Raw genomic sequence first — 12,309 nt, 5'->3', positions numbered from 1 at the left:
CAGGTCAGGGAAGGAGACCAGAGTGAGTGGCTGATGCTGGGCAGATCCTGCTGCTGATTGGATGAGCTTCTGGTCACCGAGGAGGGCCTGGGTCAGAGCTGCACCGGGTCATTTGCCCACCTGCATAGTTCACGTGTGGAATGGGTGGGCTTAAAGGCTGAGGGGCAGCACGGGGCACAGGAATGCCTTCGTCATCTTAGATATAAGCCTTGAGCTTGCCCTGCCCCGTGTGTGACTTACGTGAACTCAGGCTTGTGTGGGATCTCTTACTTGTGTGCATGCTGTCACCCTGAGACAGTGTGGTCCTGACACATGCCATCACCCTGTGCTGCGGTGGGGGAGGCCTCTGCACTGTGTTGCTCTGAGAAGCTCTCGTGTGGGCCCCCCACTCCCTGGCATTTTCCGTCCTTTTTATGTGTACTTTTGTTGTAAGTGTTGCTGAGTGTTGGTCAGAGGATTCCTGGTGGTGACTGCAGCTCCAGTCTTTCAGACTTTCCCACTAATACTTATTTGGCCATTGTTAGATCATTGCTGAGCCTGTCCCGGATCCTGTAGATGTAGACCCTAGTGTTTAGGCCATGTGTCTGCCTAGACTTATTCCTAAGTCATTTTATGTTACTAGGAAATGATTGACATGGATGCATAAGGTGATGGTTGTGCTAACCTTCTGCACTGTGACACAGTGTCTGAGAGAAATCACCTGAAAGGAAGGAAAGGTTCTTTGCCCCTGGTTCCAGAGGTTCTCTTTAGTCCATGGTCATTTCTGGGCTTGTGCAGAGGCTGCACATCACGGAGGGAGCGCACGGTAGAGCAGAGCTGCTATTGCCATTACCGTATGAGAGCCAGAGAGTGAACGAGGAGAGAGGGGGAGGAAGTGGAGTGGAGAGCAATGTTCTTTTCATACCCCAGTGACCTCCTTCCTCAATCACTAGCTCACCTCCAGGCAGTGCCATTGGTCCAGCTGCAACAGTGTCATCCCCCATTACAGAGCCATGTAGGGAGTTTGATATGTCTTAATAATGATCCTGAAGCGACTTTTCATGACCTCTGATGCAGTCAGAAAGCAGACTCCTTTTACCAGCTGGGGGCTCAGGTCTGTGCCAGGCCAGGCAGGCAGGAATGGGGCAGTGGTAGTTGCTGCTTAGCCATAAGAACCCACAGGCTCACAGCAGACTCTGCCTGACACATGCCCCTTTGCTCGGCAAGGCTCTGAGCACTGTGACCAAAGCCGTGCTTCTCTTACAGCTTATCCACAGCAAGCAGTCCGTGTTCTTTGTCTGGGAGCTGACGTGGACACAGGAGCCACCCCCTCCTCTGCACTGCCAGTTCTCTGTGGGGTTCTCCCCAGCTTCTGAAGAGCAGCTGACCGTTTCCTTGAAGCCCTACACTTACGAGTTCCAAGTGGAGAACTTTTTTGTATGTAATATTATTGGGAAATGGGGTATGGGATGGAAGCACAAAGCACTTCATGTTCTTGATACTGCTGAGGTTCTGGTAGATTCTTTCAATAGCTCAAGAAAGGTTGTGACCTCTGAGCAGCTGAGTCAGCCTGTCCTGTTTGTGATACTGTGTCCTTCCTGGGGTGCACCTACTCCTGGCAATGCTTACAATCCATGACTTAGACCCCGCCCTCTGTCTTCTTAGCAATCTGGGGGCACATGTTAAAGCCATTTCATCTCTCCTGAGTGCCTGCTTCCAGGCACTGCCTTCAAACACAAAACAGGCAATGTACAGGAGAAAGTTGTGCCTTTCTCATAATCTGTTTCTTATTTAAGATTGAGTGTGCTGCTCTGAATGGCTGTGAGCTGGACACACAGGCCTGCTTGGGTTTGGTCCTTGGACCGTGTTCTGGGCAGAACTGTGAGGTTGCAGCTAGGAATTGGCAGGTGCATCTTGGGGAAGGTGGTGCTGATTATGGATTTGACACCATCCCTTTCTTTTTTCTACCTCTCTCTAAACCACGTCAGACTAATTGTTTTGAAGCCCATGTTTTCAATTCTGTGTATTAGCCACAGAGTTAAATATTCCATTGTTGTGCCGGAGGGTCTACATTTCTCAGCATTCCCCAGCTGGTCATGTGACTAGCATTCTTCCTTTAGCAGTATCCTCAGGGCTCATCCATGTGGAAGCACGTGTCAGGACTTCTTGCTTTACCTGCAGGCTGTTCTATGTCAGATGGACCACATGCCCTTCGTCTATATCAGTGGCCAGAATCTTCCATGTTGACAATGGGCTACTGTGAATCTGATGCTAGGGGATCTACTTAGGACTTATGTGGACACACAGGACACAGATCTGCTTCTCTTGAATGAGTACCCCAGGCGGAGTGGGGGCCTAGTGTAACTCTGGGCAGGCTTTGAGAAGCTGATGGACCAGGATCTCTCCTGGGACCCTGGTTCCACCACTGCTTCCTTAGTTATGGTTGTCCCAGTGTTTGCAGATGTGTGTCACCATCTCACAGGCGATGCAGGGGATCCCCTAGAGGCTAGGGTAGTATGTAGCTTTGTGGTTACAGGTGACTGGAGAGATGCTGGCTTGAATCCTTTGTCCACTCACATGGAGTGGTTTGCCTTTTCATTATTAGGGTTTAAGTGTGTCTCAAGTATCTGTTCCTAGTTGTGTATACTTTATAAACATTTGCCCCTGTGTGGTTGGCATTTGCTGTCTTGATGGCCAGGGAAATACAGAAGTTTGTACTCTTGCTGGAATCTAGCTTTTCTCCTTTGGTCACTTGACTCTCTGGTCTCAGATCTAAGAGTCAGAAAGCTTTTCAAGAGCTTGAGAGTCATGATGCTTGTGTTTCTGTTTTATGAGCCATTCTGTCCTGTGACTCACAGGAGACCACACTACAGAAAGGTTTGATGTCAGCTGCCATGCCTGCTTGTTTTTCACTGAAAAGACCTGATTCTACTCATACTTGGAGTGTCCAGTGAGAGAGCTGGTGCCCACACATGTCAGGGGCCAGCCCTTCCTGCGGCCATTGGATTTTCTCCAGACAGCATTAGAGAGAATGACTTGAGATGAAGCTCACTGCCACTATTGATGGGTGGCACCTTTGAACCTTTAGGAAGTCCGTCCTTTGCTAGGCTCACAGTCAGTCCACCTAGTGCGTCCCACCAATACTTGGAGCAGGATGAACACCCCAGAGGCGGCTGTGGGAATGGGCTACTCAGTGACCTCCAGCATCCCTGTGCCCCATAATGAGAAAGCAGGAGACGAGCCCATCAGATTGTGGGCATTTGCCTTTCTCTGAGCAGGCTTAATTGAGTGCTTGATAGGAAAGTCATTACCAAGGCTGTCTGAGGACAGAGACATTGTCATCTTTTCCTGAGTCTTGAGAAGAACACAATTATAGATCTCAGATAGCTCCTTTGATTAGCAATGCATTGTTCTCTATTGAGATACATACAGGTGAAGAACACCTGGCTTCTGAGCTGGAACTCAGTAGTGTGAGCCCCTCGCCCATGCCACTGCCAGCAGGCAGGTTGGCATTCTTGGTTCGTGCTGGGTGGTGATAAAATGCTGGACTGTGTGAAAGGCCATTGGGAATGAGGCTGATGTGGAGGAAGGGCTTATGGACAGTAGGATGATACCCAGGACTTTGTGTTCATTTTACTAGTTTTGGTAATGGTCGTGTATTTTGGCAAGAAAATGTCTAGTTTTTAGTACTATAACATGAGAGGTGAAATGGCAGGCTGTCTGGAATTTTCTTCAGAATATCCTAGGCAGATTTAGAAATCCTATTGGAGACTTACACCAAGCAGATGACACCAATACTAATGATCTTGATGTGAGGGAGACACGTGGAAGGTTATTCCGTGTGCATGCCTCCATGTTCAAAAGTACGGATAACTTAAAAGACGCCTAAGGGGCTGGTGAGGTGGCTGTATGCATAAAAGTGCTTATGGTGAAAGCCTGGTAACGTGCTGTTGATCCCTGGAAGCTGTGAAGGTGGAAGGAGGGAACCAGCTCACACACGAATGCACACGTCATGTGCACACATCACTCTCTTCTCAACAACAATGTAAATGTATGGAGTTGGGCTTGCGTCTCTTAGAACTAGCTGCCAAGGTGGTTCTGTGGCCCTGCAGCTCTGCCCTGCCTCCACACCCTTTCTTCTGGCCACTTGGGTAAACTGTCCCTTATCTTTTCTGTCCCTCCTTGCAGACACTGTACAGTGTGAGAGCTGAGATCCTTCCTGCTTCAGGAGCTGAGTACTGTAAGACAGGCTCGCTCTGCTCCTTGGAGGTGTCTATCACGCGGCTCGCCGACCTCCTGGATGTGGACAAGGATGAAGCACTCGTGGAATCTGAGGACTATTTTTCCACAAAACTTATGTATGAAGGTAGGACTCAAGCTCTTCCTGATGCTGTGACGCTCCACAGTCTTCAGTGAAGTGCAGCATCCTCGGAGAGTGTTTGCCTGATAGGTTCCCGATCAAGCACAGTCCTGGCTCACTAAGCACAGCTCTGTTATCACAGTGCATTCCAGCAAGCACTCTGCAGCAGCCTGGGGACTCAGGGCCACTGATGCATCTGCCCGGCTGTGTAGGGTGCAGAGTCCAACCATCACCCTAAAGCTAGCATCATGCTCCCAACAGCTGATGCCTCTGACCACACTCTGTCCTCTCCTACTCTTCACAGGCCCTGCAGTTCCCAAAATAGGACTAAATATGACTGATGAACCAAATATTTTTTATATTTAAAACAACAGTGGGGCCAGCAGGATGGCACAGTGGGAGAAAGCTCCTACCACGAAACACCTGCTTGGTGGCCTACACTTGACCCTGGATCCCACAGTGGAAAGAGAGGACCAGTCCCCAAACATCCTATGACTTCCACATGCAGACCATGGCATGCATACACCTGCACACATTAATACTAATTTAAAGAGGCTTTTTTAACAGAACACCAGTGGACTAGGTGTGTCGGCACATGCCTGTAACACCAGGACTTGGGAAGTAGATACAGAGGAATCAGGAGTTTAAGGCCAGCCTCAGTTACAAAGTGAATTCTAGGTCAGGCTGGACTACTTGAGATTCTCTTTCAAGAACAGAGTTGGAGAAGTGGCTTGGTCAGTAAGTGCAGGCATGAGGACCTGAGTTCAGTTTCCAGACCCTATGTTAAAAGCTGAGTGTAGCCAGGCAGTGCTGGAACAAATCTTTAATCCCAGCACTCAGAGGCAGTTCTCTGGTCTACAGAGTGAGTTCGAGGGCAACCAGAACTACTACACAGAGAAACCCTATCTTAAAAACAAACAAACTGGATGTCGTGACTCCTCCCGTAACCCTAATGCTGTAAGGCAAAGGCAGGAGGATCGATCCCTGGTGCTTGCTTGCCAGCCAGGCTAGTCTGTTTAGCAAGATCTGTGCCTGTGAGAGACCATGTCTCAGAGCAGGGTAGGTGGTGCCTGAGGAATGAGGGCCAGAGCTGACCTCTGACCTCCACGTCTGCATACATACATGCACACATGAAGTAAAACAGGGCTGCAGATGGCTCAGCAGGTAAAAGCAAGTTTGTTGCATAAAGCCTAACTGCCAAGTCCAGCCCTGACACCCTCTGGACGGAGAGAGCTGACGTGTGCATGACTCACATGGTACATCATTATGCATGGTGTCTTAGGTAGGATTTACTGCTGTGAACAGACACTGTGACCAAGGCAACTCTTATAAGACAACATTTAATTGGGCTGACTTACAGATTCAGAGATTCAGTCCAGTATCATCAAGGTGGGAACATGGCACTGTCCAGGCAGGTATGGTGCAGGAGGAGCTACGAGTTCTACATTTTCATCTGAAGGCTGCTAGCACAACAATGACTTTTAGGCAGCTAGGAGTAGGGTCTTAAAGCCCACATCGACAGTGACACACCCACTCCAATAAGGCCATACCTTCTATTAATGCTACTCCCTGGGCCAAGCATATACAAACCATCACATATACAATAAGTCAATAAAACAGTAAGTATAGAACATGATATTTTTCATGAAAAATAATTCTGTTCTCAAGTGGAAAGACACTGTACACCTGACGTTCTGGGGTCTTTCAACCTTTTGCTGTCTAGCTTAGTCAGAGGTAACGGAATTCCCATGTCTTGTCTGTGCCCACTCTGAGGAGAAGCAGTGTGCCAGCTGAAGTGCATGAGGAAGCTTTTAGAGACTTCTCCTGCTTAGAGTTTGAAGGTGCTCATGTCCTGCAGTCCTTCCATCTGTCTTGTTTTGAGGGACTGTTTGGCCAGGTGTCATTTTGTAGCTCCATGAGTTGGTCAGTTAGAAGCATGACTTCCCCAGTCTGCACATCTTCCAGTTGTAGACATGTTTGATTTCAAAGCATCAGAATCCACATCTGAGCATTGCCTGCACAGCAGGCACTGGGACTGCCAAGCACAGGGGCAAATACAAGCTTCACAAACTCCAATTCTTGCTTAAAAAGTCTCTGGTTCTATCAGTCATGACAAAGACTGTGGGGTGGAGGCTTATGGGGGTGGTGGTAAGGGGGCCAAGACAGGATTTCTCTCTGTAGCCCAGGCTGGTCTAGAACTCATGGAAGTTCTCCTGCCTCAGCCTCCGAAGTTGTGGGATGACAGGTGTGAGGTCCCTGCCTTGTCCTAGGTTCCTGTCTGACATGACATGGCAGCCTCATGTGGTTGATTTTCAAAAAACATCTGCTAGCACAGATTATCATAGTTTGCCAGTCATTGGCTAAAGAACTGAGCCTTGCGGAGATGGCTCAGTTCAGTACACAGTGCAGAAAGCCTTATGCACTTCTGCAGCTGAGCATGTGAAAAGCGTGAAGCACCAGGCTGGTGGAGCTCTGTGTCCTTAGCTGCTGACTGGTTCTATAAGACTCTGGTTATACACAGTGTTTCGGCTGAATGTCTTTACTCCTCCTCTGAAGATGGAACAAGTGACAAGTCTCAAGTGACAGCACCACAGAAAGGGGGTGGTTCAGAGCCTGGCAAGAGTCAGGGTGAGGCAGACAGCCTGAGTCTGTGGTTCTGTGCAATTTTACCAAGAGAAATGCCTGACCCTAGTGCCTTTGACTGCGGTGGCCTTTGAAGACTGCTGCCTGGTGGCTGTTGGCACAGCCAGTGCAAGCTCCTGTCCTCATTTGAGACTGCACAGTAGGGAAGGCTGGGTGTATGCCACCTCTGTCCAGTCAACGTGAGCCAACCTGGATTTGATCCCTGAGACCTGCATGATGGGAGGAGAGAGCTCTGATGTCCACATGTGCTCCATGGCATACATCTCCTCCCCCACCCCCCAAAAAAGAAAAGAAAAGCATCTTTGGGGGTGAACTGAACAGTAGGCAACTGTGGCTGCTCTTTGGAGGTCATTCTTACATCCAGCTGTCAATTCCCAGCAAGTGCGTGCTGCTGAGGAATGTGAGGAATAAGATAGTGAGCGTGACCTATGCCTTCATCAGGACCATCATGAATGGTGTGGAGGCCTCAGCCTAGATCTCCCTGCCTGTTTTGCGGCACATGACCTCACGGCCACCTCACCTGCCTCTGTTGCTCCTGGCCTTCAAGTCACATGTCATGTAGACTACTGCTGTTGTGACATAGGAAGCTGTCACCTACCACCGTGCTGCTTGTCTGCGTCTGTGGAAAGGGTCTTTTCCTGCTCACCACTCTGGCTCCTGGCTGGCCTGGCTCACTGTCCTTACCGAGGGCTGAGTGTTAGGAGCACTCTAGATCAGCGGGAAGGAATTTAAAAAGCATGTTGGTCAGCTGGGTGTGGTTGTGCACACCTTTAATCCCAGAACTCCAGAGACAGAGGCAGGCTGATCTTTGTGAGTTCGCCTGAACCTGGTCCTCATAGTGAGAGTTCAACAGCAGCCAGACCCTGCCTCAAACAAAAGTAATACAAATAATACAAAACAATAAACAAAATAATGGATGTCGATGACAGCTGCCACATGTTAAGGCCCTGCTGTGCCTAAGCTGGGCCTCAGTGACACAGTGTGTACCATCTTTGTACACCCTTGGGAAGCACCTGAAAGTGGATAGTTTTATTCTTACTCCGTGGGTGGTCACACCCAGAGGTGAGACAAGCTTGGCAGGGTCAGGGACAGGATCCAGGCAGTGCTGGCCAGCTTTCCAGCACTGTGACAGACACATGTGAGGACCGAAGGCAGAGTCTTCGGTGACTCTGCTCTCCACCAGCTGCTCCATTGCTTCGGGACTGAGGCAAGACAGAAACATGGCTGTTGGGGAATATGGCGAAAGAGTCTGCTCACTTCCCAGCATCCAGGAAGCAGAGAAGAAAACGGAAATGTAAACAAGATAGATCCTTCAGAAGGCACATCTCCAGTGAGAGACCTTCCTCCAACCAGGCCTACCTCCTAACAGTTATTCGCATGAACCATGACTGGAGCCCTCTGCTGAAGTGGGCACCGTTGTGATGTGAGCCTACAGTGGCCCTTTTATAACACAACACAGATCATTGGTCTTGATGCAACTACTCACAGACAGATCTGCCTCCAGTCTCCAAACAGCCTAGTTTAACACTTCTTCTATTGATGGAAAACAGTTTTCTGTCTGCATCTATTGTGATCCAGTCAAACTAGAAGTAGTTGAGTGTTGCACCAAAACACTGGTGTGCCTTGATTGTTAGAGCACATGCTCATTCTAAGGTGGACTTAACTTGAAGCGTGTGTGTCCTATAGTGGGGTCTCCCCTGTGACCGTGAGGACTGGAAAGGGAAGGTCTCGCTTTGCTGTCTGTACCCATGGTATGTCCTCCTCATTTCAGTTGTGGACAACAGCAGCAATTGGGCTGTGTGTGGGAAGAGCTGTGGTGTCATCGCCATGCCTTTGGCTGCCCAGGCCACTCACAGAGTCCACATGGAAGTGATGCCTCTGTTTGCTGGTTACCTCCCCTTGCCTGATGTACGACTGTTCAAGTACCTCCCCCACCACTCTGCTCATGCCTCTCAACTGGATGCTGGTAAGGAGTTTACAGAAGGCAGACCCGCCTTACTTAAAGTGGGTCATGTTCTCATAAGTCATCTCATGTTAGAAGTACTGAAGTTCAGTTCACTCATTGCGCAGACCCACTGAGCATCTGAGCAGAGCCTTGGCTTCTTCCTTGTGCAGAGCTGTTAGTATAGAGCTTGTTTTAAATGTGCAGCCCTAGATGTGGTGGGATTTAAAACAAAGCACAGAATCCTCAAACTCTGGCTTGCACAGTGTACTTAGTGGTGGCCTGCTGTCTGCCTGGCCGTCGGGGGAAGTCTGGCTGGGGACTGCAGTTTCTGCTACTACCTGGCATCTTGAGAAGACCAAACCACACTGTCAGCTCAGAGTGTGGTGTCTCCTGAATGTAGCGAGAAAGCTGTAGGCAGAACCCTCCTAAAAATCAGTGGTAAATTCTGTATTGAATAGGCTGTAGCTTCATGTGACAGATTGAAAAGTTAATACATAGTTTCATGGTCAGTAGAAATTAGTGCCCAAATCCCAGTTTGTTCTAGTTTCAAAAACTCACAGGAATTCTGTAACAGCATGACACTTGTTTGGCTCTTCTGCATCCACATGACAGGCAGGTTGGCTTGCCCCCTCCCCAGGCTTACTCTTTGGTGGCTTGGTCTGACTTCCTGTGTGTTCCACAGACAGCTGGATAGAAAATGACAGCCTGTCAGTGGACAAGCACCTAGATGACCAGCTGGACTGCAGCAGCTTGCGGAGTAGAGGCAGCACACACTCCACTTCCAGCAGCGAGCACAAAGGCTTGCCCATGCCCCGGCTCCAAGCACTGCCCGCTGGCCAGGTCTTCAACTCCAGCACTGGCATGCAGGTCCTGGTCATTCCCAGTCAAGACGACCACGTCCTGGAAGTCAGTGTTACCTGACTGTGCCATGGTCCAGTGAAGCCACAGATTGGGTGTGAGTGCGCATTAGGGACTGTGGCTGGATTGTGGTCTGTGGTAACACACTAGCTCTAACCAGACTTTGGCAGTCCTGCCTAGCTACAGACACAGCAGAGAACAGTGTCCTTCAGCTGCGCAGTGGAGTAGAGCGTCACCTCATGTTGTCTATGACACAGGATTTGTTTTCATTTTTTTTATCCCTGGCCCTGTGCCCCGTGCTGGTATCCCCAACTCCTCAGACCCTCCCAAGAGGGTCTGGTCTCTTCTCACAGCCCTCTCCTAGTGGCTTTCCATACACCGCCATGGTTTCTTTAAGGTGGATCTTCAGCAGACTGCAGTCCTCTTATGGCACTGTGTGCCCTTCTCACAAAGCCCAGTCCCTGGGCAACTGTGGGCCTCCTGGGATAAAACACTGTCCTACACGCCAGAGCCCCTGGTTATGGTTTTATAGTAACAGCTTTGGGGCCGTGGGGTGGGGTGGGAGGGAACATAACCCCTTCTGTGCCTTGGGATGCCCAGCAGATCACAAGATCCATCTGTAGAAGCCACGTGAAAGGTACTGCAGAGAAGACCAGAGAGGAGGGAAGTGTGGTGTGGAGATGGCTTAGGCTAAAAGTTCTGGATCCCCGACTCCCCTAATGTTGATTGAATAACATATGCACTTGGAATTAAATCTATATTTATTATAATTGTTGGATGTGGGGGTAAAATGTTTTCTCTCACTTTAAAGTCTGCTCATGTATTGTAGCTGTATAATCGACATCTTTTGCACCTTAAGTCTTGGAACTGAAGATGCTCCATCTGGAGTGAAGATGAGAGGGGCCTCTCTTGTGCTCTGATCAGTCGTAAAGGACTCAGGGCCTGGAGGACCTCAGCTGGGCCACTGGGTTGCAGTCATACCGCACCAACGGGTTCATTTACTTTTGGTTGTAAATTTGATTGTACATATTGTTGATTTATTATTTTTAAGAGTACAGACTAACTGATGTAATGTTTGTGTATAAGTTGCACCAAAAATCAAGGACAAAATAAATGTGTGTTTGTTTTTACTGGTGTGGAAGTCATAGATTGTAAATAGATGCTGTATGTATTAAACGTTCTCAGTCCTCCAAAGTGATGTATTTTTGTATATAGGAGATAGAGTGCTCTGGGCTTATTGGCGTGGTGTCTGTGAGTGGGACCTGAGGTAGAAAGCTGGGAGAGGAGGGAGCCCTCTTCAGGAGTCGCTGCCCCCTGGGGACCATGTTTGGGCCCAGAGTCAGGGGCACAGAGAGAACCAGGAGAACCAAGCCAACACTTTCAGTATTCAGTGTATTTGCTTTTTTTTTTTTTTAAGATTTGTTTATTTATTATATGTAAGTACACTGTCGCTGTCTTCAGACACTCCAGAAGAGGGCATCAGATCCCATTACGGATGGTTGTGAGCCACCATGTGGTTGCTGGGATTTGAACTCAGGACCTTCAGAAGAGTACTCAGTGCTCTTAACTGCTAAGCCATCTCTCCAGCCCCAGGGTATTTGCTTTTAACTCAGCCAGTAAATAAAGGATAGTACGACGCCCACAACACACCACCACCAAGTGGTTTTCATTTGCAGGAATTGGAGGAATGCTTAAAGAAAATAAACACTGGGGCTGGAGAGATGGCTCAGTGGTTAAGAGCATTGGCTGCTCTACCAGAGGTCCTGAGTTCAAATCCCAGCAACCACATGGTGGCTCATAACCATATGTAATGGGATCTGATGCCCTCTTCTAGTGTGTCTGAAGACAGTGGCAGTGTACTCACATAAACCTTAAAAAAAAAAAAAACAAAAAAAAAACAAACATTTATTTAAAACCCTCTGAAAACCTATTTTATGTGCAGTTTAAAACTAATAAACTTGGGGAGCTGGGTATGCAAATTAGAACTTGGTACTTACTGAATGTCTACAGCCCTCTGAACTCTGTTTTCGGTAAACCTTTGACAGTTGGCCTGCAGATGTCAAGTCCATGTGTGGGGAGGTCTTTGAGACTTGATCCTGGCAGAAAAGCTTCCACCCGGCACTGCTAGCCTCCCGCATCCGTGTGTAGTCCTTTAGAGTGGAGTCTGGCTCTTGAGTTCACCGCCCACCCCCTGAGTTTCATATTTCTGAGTTCTCTACGGTTTTCTAATTATATATATTAAGAATAAAACAAAGGGGAGATCTAAAATGTTGGTAGTTCTGTTATTTCTCATGAAGACACCTTTCTCTGTAAGAGAGTTGGCAGCTCTTGTTCTCTGGGATGGGGTCTAGGAAAGGTGACGGCCGCACCTTGACACTGCAGGCGTTGGTTCCATTTTCACAGTGTTCTGTAACATAATGTCAGAGTAAGGCCGCTGTACTAAGATCGTTTAAAGTGTAAGCATTAAAATTCTAAAAATACACGTTTTAAGAAGAAACTCCGTTTGAACTTGGGTTTTTGTTTT

General features: G+C 48.5%; 1 protein-coding gene across 2 annotated transcripts in view; it reads left to right on the top strand.

The window, feature by feature from the left end:
* Trappc10 (trafficking protein particle complex 10) overlaps nucleotides 1-12,282 on the top strand; it is a 59,224-nt gene extending 46,942 nt beyond the window's left edge. Inside the window, exons 20-23 of one of the 2 annotated variants that reach the window (NM_001081055.2) lie at nucleotides 1,246-1,416; nucleotides 4,168-4,345; nucleotides 8,754-8,948; nucleotides 9,610-12,282. In NM_001081055.2, coding sequence (NP_001074524.1) covers nucleotides 1,246-1,416; nucleotides 4,168-4,345; nucleotides 8,754-8,948; nucleotides 9,610-9,848 — 783 coding nt within the window. In that variant the 3' untranslated portion in view covers nucleotides 9,849-12,282. The remainder of the gene's footprint in view (nucleotides 1-1,245; nucleotides 1,417-4,167; nucleotides 4,346-8,753; nucleotides 8,949-9,609) is intronic. The other variant, XM_030245014.1, reaches the window with a different exon arrangement.
* Nucleotides 12,283-12,309: the final 27 nt, after the last annotated feature.

Source organism: Mus musculus, chromosome 10 (assembly GCF_000001635.26).
Source record: "Mus musculus strain C57BL/6J chromosome 10, GRCm38.p6 C57BL/6J".
Taxonomy (NCBI): domain Eukaryota; kingdom Metazoa; phylum Chordata; class Mammalia; order Rodentia; family Muridae; genus Mus; species Mus musculus.
This window is presented reverse-complemented; position numbering and strand designations above follow the sequence as displayed.